At 43.9% G+C, this 12,303-nt stretch overlaps 1 protein-coding gene across 2 annotated transcripts; it reads right to left on the minus strand.

The window, feature by feature from the left end:
• Window positions 1–1,264: 1,264 nt before the first annotated feature.
• On the minus strand, window positions 1,265–10,386 carry CHRNA1 (cholinergic receptor nicotinic alpha 1 subunit). 2 transcript variants are annotated; one of them, XM_029087462.1, is made up of 9 exons: window positions 10,323–10,386; window positions 8,315–8,460; window positions 8,124–8,168; window positions 7,597–7,706; window positions 7,222–7,417; window positions 6,535–6,772; window positions 5,164–5,387; window positions 3,614–3,853; window positions 1,265–1,412 (listed from the first exon to the last, which is right to left on the minus strand). In XM_029087462.1, the coding sequence occupies exons 1-9, from the start codon at window positions 10,384–10,386 to the stop codon at window positions 1,281–1,283; spliced, it is 1,395 nt and encodes a 464-aa protein (XP_028943295.1). In that variant the 3' UTR covers window positions 1,265–1,280. The 2 variants fall into 2 exon arrangements, with proteins under 2 accessions (XP_028943295.1, XP_010176228.1); XM_010177926.2 differs by having other exon boundaries at window positions 10,319–10,361.
• Between the last annotated feature and the right edge of the window lie 1,917 nt (window positions 10,387–12,303).

Raw genomic sequence — 12,303 nt, forward strand, 5'->3', positions numbered from 1 at the left:
AAGGTCTTTGTCCAAAAGCAGCACTACTTTGTTTTAGCCACTAGAGCGAGCTGCTGTTCAACATTTGGAAGACATTTGGGTAATTATTTGTGTTGCTCAGAACATTGGGGGGTGTCCTCTCATTTTGTCATACGTAAGTAAAACTGAGCTTCACACTTTCCCTAGGAATGATCTCTGTGATGCTGTGCCTGACTTTAATGCTCATGCTCTATTTCAGCAGGGCAGGGGACAGTTTCCAGGGAACAGAGAGAATTGTGTTTAAGGTGTCATGCTGAGCACCCCCACCTTTGGAGCTGCCTCCCACATTACTTGTCACTTAACCTGATGACTGGAAACCAGCCTTCCAGGAGCAGAGCAGGCCGAGTACAGAGGTTATCCTACAGGTATATCGTTTACCCTCTGGCCTAAACTTTTCCCTTAGATTGCAATTGCTGAACATTTCTATTCAAAACTGAAAATCACAAGCAACAACACATTATAAATTTGCGGCTTCTTATAATAAGTGCTAATAGGTAAAAATAAGAGGGCAGCTACTGCAACATAGTCACTGGGATGCCTGATGGTCACAGAGCAGGGCTCAGTGATAAAACAGGGCAAAAAAGTCCTTCCCTACAAATCCTTTATCATTGGACTTGGTAGTAAAAAACCCCCTGTGGGACCCAACTGGCTGAGGCTGGATCCTTCCCACAGCAAGGAACAGTTCCTCCTCTCCGCTGCATCAAGAGTTTCTACAGGTCGAGTCACGTAGGGCAGAGTCAGTCATTTCAGCTTTGTGCATGAAAACCAAGTGCATAAGCATGGAGTTTGAGATATTTCTGCTGGTTACATCCAGTGTTACAAGAAGAGTCATTTGTGACCCCACCAATACAAAAACCACAGAGCAGATATTGAAACCAGCTTGAATGCTAAAGTTGGATTCAGATTTACAGCTCAGCCAAAGCTTATTACACTGCTATGGATTTCTCTGGAATTGTATCTGTGGGTTACAAAGTCAGACAGTCTTATTAATGCATTAGCATTTTTAATAAATGGTAAAATGGATCAAAACCTGGCTGACAGCCATTCAGTCTACCGGTAAGGCAAGTGTTTCTTTCTGGCAAAGAAATGCTACTGAGCAGCAGCTCAGCAGCTCTAAGTATGGAGCCTTACGTTTTATTATCCCTGTTTTTTCCCAGCAGGGACTGATTCCTGTCTGTGAAACTTTCGGAGGCTGGCCAGCTTTTGATGGTTAAGATGCTTTCAGATGCTGACCAGGGTAGCAAATAGTTTCCAGTTGATGTTCATCCTTGCTGATTTAATTCAATAAGGCGACCAGCAAATACAGCTAACGTTCCGATAATGCAAACTAGCATAAATATACCAAGGAGAAGATGATCAACCACCATCGCAACAAACTTCCATTCTTCTGCAGCCTGGGAAAGAAGCAAAAATGATGGTAAAATCTCTGCAGATCCCTGTTTGTTGTGGGCATTCTTGTAATTTACTGTCTTGATCAACAGAAGGCTCTTCCTTAAGTTCCAGTATTATTATGCAAAAAATACTGTTTGTTTTGTTTTGTTTTTCTCAAAAGCAAGTTCAGAAAGCCTAAGCTACCTAGAAATGCAAGTTTCAAGACAAAACCATTTAGAAACCCTGGCAATTTGGTGAACAACTTCATTAAAAAGAAATTGTTGAAAAGCTTAATTTTTAGCCAGATGGTTGCTTTTGAAAGAGAGTATAAAAGATTGAAAGCAAAACACTTGCTTTTTCATTCTCTTGGTATACCTAAGCAATTGTCTTTAATTTCGCTCTAGTCCCTGCTTTCCATGGCTAGTATACACTCTAAGGTCTGGGAAAATATTCTCCATAGCTCCCGTAGTCTTTTTCCCAGCTGTGGGACACTGTGAACTGCTTGCTCTGGGACAGCGTGTTCCCTGGATGCTTTTGTGGGAACCCAGCACCACAAGTGAGCAGAGCGTGAGGTTCTAAGTGCAGCAGGGCCCAGGATTTCCACCTTGTAACTCTGCCTTACAGAGTGACACGTACTGGCCTAAGACACCCTCTACTTTTGCCTTAGTTGCCCCGCAAGTAGAAGAGGCTGTTGTAATTTATCTAGAGGACACTGATAATCAATACTCTTTTGAGGCTGTTCGTAAGTGGCAGCCTTCAGAAGCCACAACCTTCCGTTTATTTGAGGAACCTGACTTTTGAAACCCCCTGGAAGTGATATTGATGGTGCCCAGATGACACAAGCAGCTGGGCTCCACTTCCGAAGGGAGGACTTGCCAGTAACCTGAAGACCTTTCTTGTAAGCCCAGGAGGAAGCGAATCCCAGAGGTGCTGAAGCCACGCCAGCCCTGCTGAAGGCAACACTATCTGCAGAGGCATAGGAGTCATGGGGAACATGAGACTACAGCCAGAGCCATTCCACGTGCTCCAGGAATTTGGTCACAGGAACAAAGTCTGTGGTATAAATCCTGCCTGTGGGAAGGAGGCACCTCCTTTTGAAGAGCATGGCCCAAACTATTGTCCCAGAGAACCCCTCCTATCTTCAGGCTACTCTGCAGCTCAGCAGAAAAGTTCTATGATAATTTAGAAAGGTGAAGTACCAGGACCTCTATTTTAGCAGTGCCTCTATTTTAGCAGTGCCTTCAGTGATAGGACGAGGAGTAATGTTTTTAAACTAAATGAGGGTAGATTTAGACTAGATGTAAGGGAGAAATTTTTTACAATGAGTGCTGAAACACTGGAACAGGTTGCCCAGAAATGGGGTAGATGTCCCATCCCTGGAAACATTCAAGGTCAGGCTGGATGGAGCTCTGAGCAACATGATCTAGTTGAAGATGTCCCTGCTCACTGAAGGGGGGTTGGATTGGATGACCTTTAAAGGTCCCTTCCAACACAAACCATTCTGTGATTCTGTGAATTATCCACACAAAAGCTGTGTGAGCAGTGATAACCAAAATAAAAGAGGGGGTTAATTGCATTGAATGTGCTAGAAGGAAGCAGAGCCAGGTTTTCCGGGGGAACACTGCCATATGTGACTCTACACGCATTTATCCTTCCTTTGGCTTGTAACGTGGAAAAAGTCAGTAATCAGAGTAGCTCATGACGTGCTTCACTTGCAGGGGCAAATTGCAGCATTCAGAAATAAAATAAAACCTTATATCAAAACTGGAATTATAATTTGTAAGTTACATTTAACACTTCTCAGATAAAACTAGAAGCCTTTTGGAGTTCAGCTTGCTTCCTAGCTTTTCAAAAGCAGCAGGAACTTGCTTACTGCAAGGGGGAGATGCCCGAGTGAGAGACAGGAAGAGTGTGTTTTGAAACTTACAGTTCTTGAAACTGCTTTGCTACTCACAGACACTCCATGTCTCTGGCTTCGCATACCACATTTAGAAAACCTTAGCACTGACACTTTTTTTAAATTTTTTTTTTAGGCCAAGATTCAATTGCCATCTGTGACTATTATCTGTTGCTCCTTGTCAGCTGCACCAAGGGGAGAGACTGTCCCATGCTAAAGCCAAACCAGGGTTCACAGTGTTTTTGTGAGGAGGAGATATTTTGCCAAATAAAGTAAGATGCAGCAATTTGAAAGCAAGAAAAGAATCATGCACAAAAAATGCCTTACATTACTGGCTTCTTGGTCTGATTTCATGGTTTCTGCAATGTATTTGATTCCCTCTATAGCATTTTTCACATCTGGATTTTTGGTAAGCGGGGAGTAGAAGTTGACAGGCACAGAACCTGGCTTCCCAGAAATTTCAGAAATATCAATATCTTCTGCAAAAATATTTTTGTCTTGTTTATCCCTGGATGGTCGTTTCATTGTAGAGAAAAACATGATGTTTGGGATTGTGTCAATAAAGATCTGAAAGCAAAGAGGGAGACGATGAGTGTTGCTGGTCGGCGGGGCTGCGTTACAGATGCAGCTGTGTGCTGAACAAAGGCAAGCCTCTCCGTCCCAAATCACTTCCCGCACTGGATCTGCTACGGATTCCCTCTTGGATATGTCACAGCCCACGCCTCAGTCACAATGGGGCTTTTGTCAGCCTCATGTCCTGGGGCAGATGGAGTCACCCGCAGGCCTGTCACACGTTCTCTGGAAACCTTTTCCCCCCCGCCACAGAGCCAACAGCTACACGTGAAGGGGGGTGACATGTCCCAGAGCAGCCCCTCAGCTGGTCTGAGCTGACAGAGCTCTGTCAATCCCATCTAATTTGGAACATACTGCTATGAATCTGGCTTCAAGAATGGACTAATAAGGATCTCTTTTGACTACGTACATTTGACTTGGCTATTATGAATGTTTGTTACACATGCATGTAATGTTTACAGTGATCTCCTCTGGAGTACTGAAGGTTTGCTGCCAGAGCAGTTTTAAGCAAATGCAGTGCTTGCCTGTTGAAATCTCCCTTCTGCAGGGACTGTTTGTGCTGTAGAGTGAATCTGCTATAAGCTGTAGCCTTAAAAGTATAATTAGAAACCCATGGAACACTCTCCTATTCATGTCATGATTTAATATGAATCAAGGCAGGCTTAAAAAAACCCAACGCAATAATAACTGAATGGATCCCCTTTGGTACTGTCTCCCTGGTAAAGAACTTGTAAAGACAGACATCCAATTTTTTCTATGTCTCGTGGTTACCATTTAAACTAGTGTGCAAGGATCTCCCTGCTTCCCAAGGGCTACAGAGCAACTCTATCTATTGGAAAAGTACAGAGAAGACAATGGCTTTTGCTAAACTGTCTTTTGCAAAATGGGATGCTAAACATAGGTATCCTGGATGGCCTTTGTGCTCTGCACTCACATGGGCTGGCAAACTTGGCCACTGGCAGGCAGCAGTGCTTTGCAGTCAGATGAAGAATTAGACCAGGAAATGTAATTTGAGTCCAGCTGGCCCATTTTCTTTCCCTTGTACCTTTAGCTGCCCGAGTTTTGCTTCATTTGTTCCCTGTAAGACTCTATCCCAGTGAGCAGTTTCGTTATTTAAAGGAGCACCTTAGCAGTCTTGCTGATTTTATGCACAGCTAAGTAGTAAACACTGGCTCTTATGCCTAGAGAGATTTAACGTGATGCATTTACTTCCCCAACTCTTGTTGACTTTTATTAGAAAACCTGCCAATAAAATATGGAGTGCTCAGTGAAAACCAGGAAACACGCAAAGCGGTAGAGCTCACCTTCCTGACCCAGTGCGGCATGGTGTGAGTGCTTGGGGAGCGGTGGTGGGTGTTGATGACGATGACCGTGATGATGATTGAAGCGATGACAAACACCATTGTAAACAACATGTATTTGCCTATCAGAGGCACTGCACTGGAGGTGGAGGGAATCAGCTCCACAATGACCAGAAGGAACACAGTCAAAGACAGCAGGACAGAGATGCTGAGGGTCATTTTCTCACCTGACATGCAGAGGAAAAAAAAAAAAGGAAAAAAAAAGGAAAAAAAAAGACAATACCACTGCTGATCATATCATTCAGTGAAGAGAGTATTTATTCGAGAGGGTAGGATATGGATGATGACCATTCATACAAGTACATGTGTGTGCATCTGGAGTGTTATCTCTCCCAGCATCCAAAGCAGTAACTAGGCTGGCCAAACATAAGAACCAGGAGTCTAATGTAGCATCAGCTGCAGCATTAAGGTGGGAATCACCAGGTGTGACTGGGCTGAGGTATGGGTGATGGATATGGAAAGTTTACTTTCCAGGAGCACTTTGTGGGCTGTGGATTTTGTGTGATGAAGCATGTGCACCCGATTAACAGTTTCTCCATAGCCTCCTAGGGCTTGCCTTACTCTCTGGCAGGCTCATGCTGTGCCGAGTGGGCAGACAAAAATCACATCTGACACTAGAGGTCAGTTAGCTATTTGAGATTTTCCAGTATGTAGGATGTCAAAACTGAACCACAAAACATGATTCACACATATTTTTCTACCCAGGTCAACATTCTATGAAGTTTACCACCAAAAGAAAAGTACATCAAGTAATGTCATTAGGCTCCGTCTACGAAATAAGCAGTGTGAAAAGCTGACACCAGGCAAAATGAATGAAGCAGAGGAAATGATTGCAGGGAGCAAGAGCTGCTCAGCAGGGACAGAGGAGGCCAGAAGAGGCCAGGATTGCTCTTTGTGTGTGTGTGTGTGTGTGTGTGTGTGTGTGTGTGTGTGTGCACAGATAACAAGCTCCCTGCTCTACCGCAGTGCCAAAGGGCCTTGCCCACCCCTGCGTGCTCGCTTACTGCGGGACGTACTAACACACTAACTACATAAGTGGCAAAATATAAAAACCAACTAGCCAAATCTTTGCTTTGCAGAAGTTAACTGGATAGTTAATCAGTGATTTCTGTGGGAAATCAGCCTAGTTTATTTTCCGCTTTCAGCGCTTACCCTTTCTTTGCAGAATGTTTAGAGCCATTATTTTGAGATGAAATGTCCAATTTTAGTAAACTCTGGCCTTCAAGTTGTCTGGTGATTTCAAATACTCCAAATTTCTCAGAAACTTCTTAGAACAGCAATTTCTATGTCAGTAAAAAGAATAAGTTCACGTACCTGAATCTGTGGGTAGGTAAAAAACTAACCCGGTTAAAAAGGAGAAGAGCAGGCAGGGAATGATGACATTCACGATGAAGTAGAGGGGCAAACGCTGCATGAGGAAGTGATAGGTGATATCCAGGTAGGGGGTGTCAGGGCAGCAAGCGTAGTAAACCCAGTGCTTCCAGCCACGGTAGTCCTTCATCACCCACTCCCCACTCTCCATGAAGTTACTCAGATCTGGACGATCACTCTCCTGAGAGCAAAAAAACCCCAAAAAACAAATTCTTAATATTAGATGTTCTGAACAAAATAAAAAACTTGTCAGTTGCTCAGGAACAGGGTTTCCAATAACGCAGACACTTCATACATTTTTTTGTGTGAAAAATGTATGAACCTCCTCCCCCCAAATAAGAAAATAAAAGCAGAACAGGCAACACCACGAGGAATGGTGTGAATCTGTAAGAGGATAGACAGGTAGAAGGCTGTTAGGGTACAATTATATGTATGCAGAATTTTAGAAGCCAAACTGGGCAATTTTGTGTTAGATCTGCACTACAAGTAGGGCTTTTTTTTTTTTTTTACAGGTAGTGCTTATTTGTTTTTCAGTCATCAAAACAAGGCTATATTCCATTCTAATTCTGAGAGATTTCCCTAAAGATCCAGGTGTTTACTACTTTTTCTAATTGCAAACTCCTTGCTTACCGGGTTAATAACAACCATTGTACCATCGTACGTCCAGGTTCCCAACTTCATACTGCAGTTCTGCTGGTCAAATGGGAAGTGAGTGACTATAATTTCACAGTAACTTTTAAAAATAGCTGGTGGTGTCCAGGTGATCAGGCCTGTGTGCTCCAGAAGGACTTTGGTGAATTTAACAATGGCAAAATCACCGTCTGCGCTGCAAAAGGAAAAGGACATTAACAAAAATTATGGGCAGAATAATTAACAGCACCCCCCCCCAGTGCCACCAAGACCGCTCCTGGAGAACCTTGTTCTGAGGCATGCTACCCACTGGCCCAAATGTCATGGGAAAGCAGCCCCACCACAATGGTGCCACCAGGCAGAGCCACCTCTTACTTGTTGTATAGAACCAAGTCTGGATGCCAGATATCGTCTGAGGGGATGCGGATTTTTTTCACACCACCATAGTCATCTGGATTCCACTTGAGGTTGACATCTGTCCATTGCTAAAGAGGGAGAATTTCAGCCACTGAGAGCCTCTTCCAGCACTTCTGGAGGTAGTTTTGGTACTTCCTAGAAGCATACAACTCCCTTGCTTTGGGACACACAGGTAAGCATGGGGACCCCTAGCTAATTTTTTACATTAACTTAAATTTTAGTTGAAAAAGCTTATGAGGAAAAAAAATAATATAAAAGATAAATATTCCAGAAGTCTACTGCTTGAATTACAATGCAAAATGATTTTCATAAGGCTCTTGGTGTGTAGCGTATTTTGTTCTTGAGATCCTAGAAAGAAGAAATGCTCTGCTAGCTGACCCACATGTCCAAGTTGCCCCTGAAAGTATAACAGAGTAGTTCATTCCTGGCTGTGTCCAGTGCATTTATTTGAGCTGGATGAAAAGGTTAGCAATATTTAGAGTTACCTGTTTCAGGCGTACATTGGTTGTTACAATCTGATTTACTTCATCCTTAAAAAAAAAAAAAAAAAAAAAAAGAGGCAGTAGCAGCAAACATCAGGATTAAAGGAGGAAAACTGTTTTCTCACAAAAATGACATCATTAGGCACTATCACATAAGCCAGCAGTACAACATGTGGCACACGTCCATACCGTACCACGCTAATCAGCTGAATGAGCTGCAGCCCGACAGTGACGACGACAGCGTCCCGATGGTCCTCCACTGGGCGCACCACCTTGTTGTAGTCCCTGAACAGGTCGTCAACGAGGCGAGTCTCGTGTTCATAGCAGAGGGCCAGCCCAGCTGCAGAACAGCAGGTGGTATCAGGGAGATGGGACAGGCTACATCAGTGTCAGGCAGAAGTGGGCATGAAGGGAATACTGTCAACAGCAAGTAGTCCTCTGTGTGACTCCTCATTTCAGGCGTGCATTATGTGTATTGCAAATTCTGTCAGCAGAGGTGACTACCTATCTGATCTGGAGGTCAGCTCAGGAGTAAGGCAGCAGCAGCCTCCAACCAGGAGATGAACAAAAACAGACAGCTGTGTTTGTGGACATTAGACTGAGCATTAAGAGTCTCCTTCAGGCTCTCCTAACCCACTAATGTGCTTACATACGATACTTGTGGAGAGTTACGTGCAGAGAATACCCATAAATCAGGGATTTCTGATGTGTCTTTTTCACCTTCAATTCCATGGACTTGCCTGTAACAGTAATATTAAAGGAGAGGGCCAAGCACAACAGCCATTGAGGTGAAAGCACCAGCCAGACTCCTCACAACTGAAGCCTGAGCAGGGCAGGAGCTCCTCAGGCTGTGTTTGTGGTGAGAGAGAAGGAAACCAGTCACAACACAGTGTCATACCTCCCTCTCCTCAGGAAAGGTCTCAACCTGTCCTCCTTGGAGAGCTCTGCCCAGAGTTCAGCGTGACCCAGCAGCGCTATGTGGGAGAGCCCTCCTACAAAGAGCATCAGGAGTGACAACAGCAGGTAGCAGCTTTGTTTCAGCGCCACTTTAGCAGTGCATGTGTGTGGCACTGTACTCCAAGGGATGAGGGCTCAGATTCCCACCTCACAGAAAAACAGAGGAACCCTCTTTCCAGATCACCTGTTGCGGAACAAGCAGGCACATCATCCGCTCAGACTGTAGCTGCTTCACTGTTAAAGGGGGGTAAAGCAAATGGAAGGGGGACTTGGGGATGTTTCTGTATGCACCCCCTCTTAAAGGTAGCGAGAGGGAACGCTGCTGAGCCTTACCACAAGCATTTTTGGCAGATCACATCCTTGCCTTCCCCTCTCTTGATTTGAATCCTAGGCCACTGAAGTCAACAAGAATTTTGCTGCTGACTCCAACCTAAGATAGGATTTCCCCTTGTTTCCTAACTGACTTTTCATCAGCTCCTTTTATATAGTTGAGCTGAGATGCCAAGGATTCTGTATTGGCCTTGTCCTGCCATGAGATGATATTAAAATACTTGTATGCCATTGAGAAATGCTGTCTGCCGCAGACAAGCACTGCTTGCTTCCCCTGTCAGGAGGCTGTGCTGGGGTGGGCAGGAGTCACCTTTCAATTTTTAAGTTATGATCACAGCATCATATCTAAGTCAAGCTCTTTGCTATGTTTAATCAATCCAGTTAAAATCCTTCACATTGCTACCTTCTGGTGTGGCTTGATAGGGATTCAGAGTACTACTTGAGTTTGGTGAAAAGTTTTTAGGATCACAAAGTACTTACACTTTTAAGGGACAGTTTAAAAAGAATTATGCTGTTACAACACATGCAGCTGCAAATTCTGCTTCCTTATCAGTAGTCCCACAACTTAATGAAATTTCTTGTAATGAATTTTCACATTTCAAGCCATGTTTACTAGATCCTTTCACAGACTGTGAAATACATGTAGCACCAGATAAATGGGAGGACGGCAAAAAGATGAAAGAGAGAAAAACAATTAAACAGGAATTTTTTTTCACTTCAAAATAGCTGGTGTCTGAAATTACAAATATCTGAGCTGTTACCAATGCACTCCAAAGCTCTCATTTAAATGATCAGGTATGTTCATAAAACCTTATCAACAGCACAGGCTGCTCCCAGAACACATGTTCACTCATACCAACGTATACACAAAGCCCTGGCCCTGCACGCTCAGGAAGCTGGAACACCTTTACCTGCAGAGAGGAGGAGGAGGAGTACGCGATGGACCTTCATCATCCTGGCTCCCTCTTGCTGCAGTCATACAGACACAGGCACGCACAAAGCGCCTTTAAGGTCTTTTTGGAGGAGGGCTGTGCTGCCTCCTGCCCGGGTACTGGTGAAATATAACCACCGAGGTATTGATTTACAGCACCTGTTTTTGGGAATGACAGCTGAGGGCCACTGCGCCGCCGGGCTGGAAATGGGAGCACAATGTGTTTCACCAGTCAAGTATCTTCTACGGTTTACAAAAGGTCATTTTTTTCTAAGTGGCAACATGATCTGTGATTTAAAAACAAATAAATATATAAAGAAGATAAGAAATAATTATCTGTAGAGTAATTGAACATCTTGGTGAGATCTCAGAAACTTCCCGAGCTGGAGACCCAAAGCTGTGCTTCACCTTCTGTGACCAGAACAACTTGCCAGATTTGGGATTTTGTTTTCGCGAGGAAAAACAGATTGCAGTCATTTATTTCTGATGCACCCTCACCAGTGTACAGACTGCATGCTGGGAGGAGGCTGCTCCCTCCACTTCAAAGATTTCTTATCCCTCTGTGAAGTGAAGAAGTGAACAAATACATTCAAGAAAGATCCATCTCCTTGAATCTACTGGGATTTTCAGAAGGTACTCAGTACAGTCCCCCCAGTGACAGATGTTATCTAACCTAAGTAACCTGCAGTAAGAGGGAAAACCCTCCCATAGATACCTATAGACTTACTAACTGTGAAAGGCAAATGGTGGGATTATGATTGGTTTCTATAGCAAGGCAGATCCAGTAGGTTCCTGCAGGGCATGCTAGTGCTTGCTCATTATTGTCATAAATCCCCTGGAAAGGGGGGGGTCAAAAGTGAGGCATTTGGTAATAATACTCAGTTATTCAGGCTAACAAAGAAAACAACCAACTGTGAAGAATTTTATATATATACATATGTATATATGCATACGTTTATATACACAGATAGATGTATGATCTCCTCTGAGCTCACCAATATCACTCAGGAATTTGAGACAGATAGTTCTGTGAAGTGCTCAGCAGTGTGAGAAGGCAAGTCCATCAGTTCCAGGAAAGGAGATAAAGCAAACCGGAAAGATGCCACTATAAATCCATGGTGTCCTGAGTGCTCGTTGCATTTCTGGTCCTCTGGTTTCAAAAGGAGGCTTGGAAAAGGCCCAGGAGAAAGTGACAACAACATCCACGGTACAAACTGCCTTCCGTACCTGGAACAGATAGACAGTATGAACTTGCAGTCTGGAGGAGAAGCCAGAGAGACAAAGAGCTTTGACAGGGTCTGTGAAATCCCAAATGGTCTGGAGAAGGCAGATTTAGATTTGCTTGCTGTCCCAATGCAAAAAAGCAGAGGGCATCGAGGGAGACTGAGCTGGCAGGTTTAACCAAGATGCTCCTTCACACAGTATGGCTGCAGTGGAACTTGGTGCCACAGGAGCGTCTGGTTGCCAGAAATTTGTGTGCATTCAAAAAAATTAGTTTGATAAATTAATTTAATGCTATTAAATAAAAAAATTCCCCCAAGAAATCTGTCACAGAAGTCACAGAGTCCCAAGTCACAGGAGGCTGGGGTAGTGTCCTGGGGAAATATTGCCTAGTGCTCAACGCTGTTCTTGCACTTTTCCCCAGGCACCTGCTGTTTGGAGACAGGACCTTACACTGACTGACCTGCCACAACCATTCTTGCATACTGCTCCAAATTTCCTTTTCCAGAAAACATTCCCCACTAAAACCTTTCTTAGCTTTGCCTCTGGGTGACACCAGACATATTTTCTATTTCTTCTGGATACCCTTTATGCTGCCTGCCAGCTGGTTTGACTTTATGCTGGATGCCTTTATTATTATTCTAAGTTGTTGTTTTGTTGTGGTTTGGTTTTTTTTTAAATCACTCCCCCTCACCCATCCCCCTCCTCCTAACCCGGCATTCAGCCTCTGCATTGACATTTATC

Source organism: Antrostomus carolinensis, unplaced genomic scaffold (assembly GCF_000700745.2).
Source record: "Antrostomus carolinensis isolate BGI_N321 unplaced genomic scaffold, ASM70074v2 scaffold27291, whole genome shotgun sequence".
Lineage (NCBI taxonomy): Eukaryota > Metazoa > Chordata > Aves > Caprimulgiformes > Caprimulgidae > Antrostomus > Antrostomus carolinensis.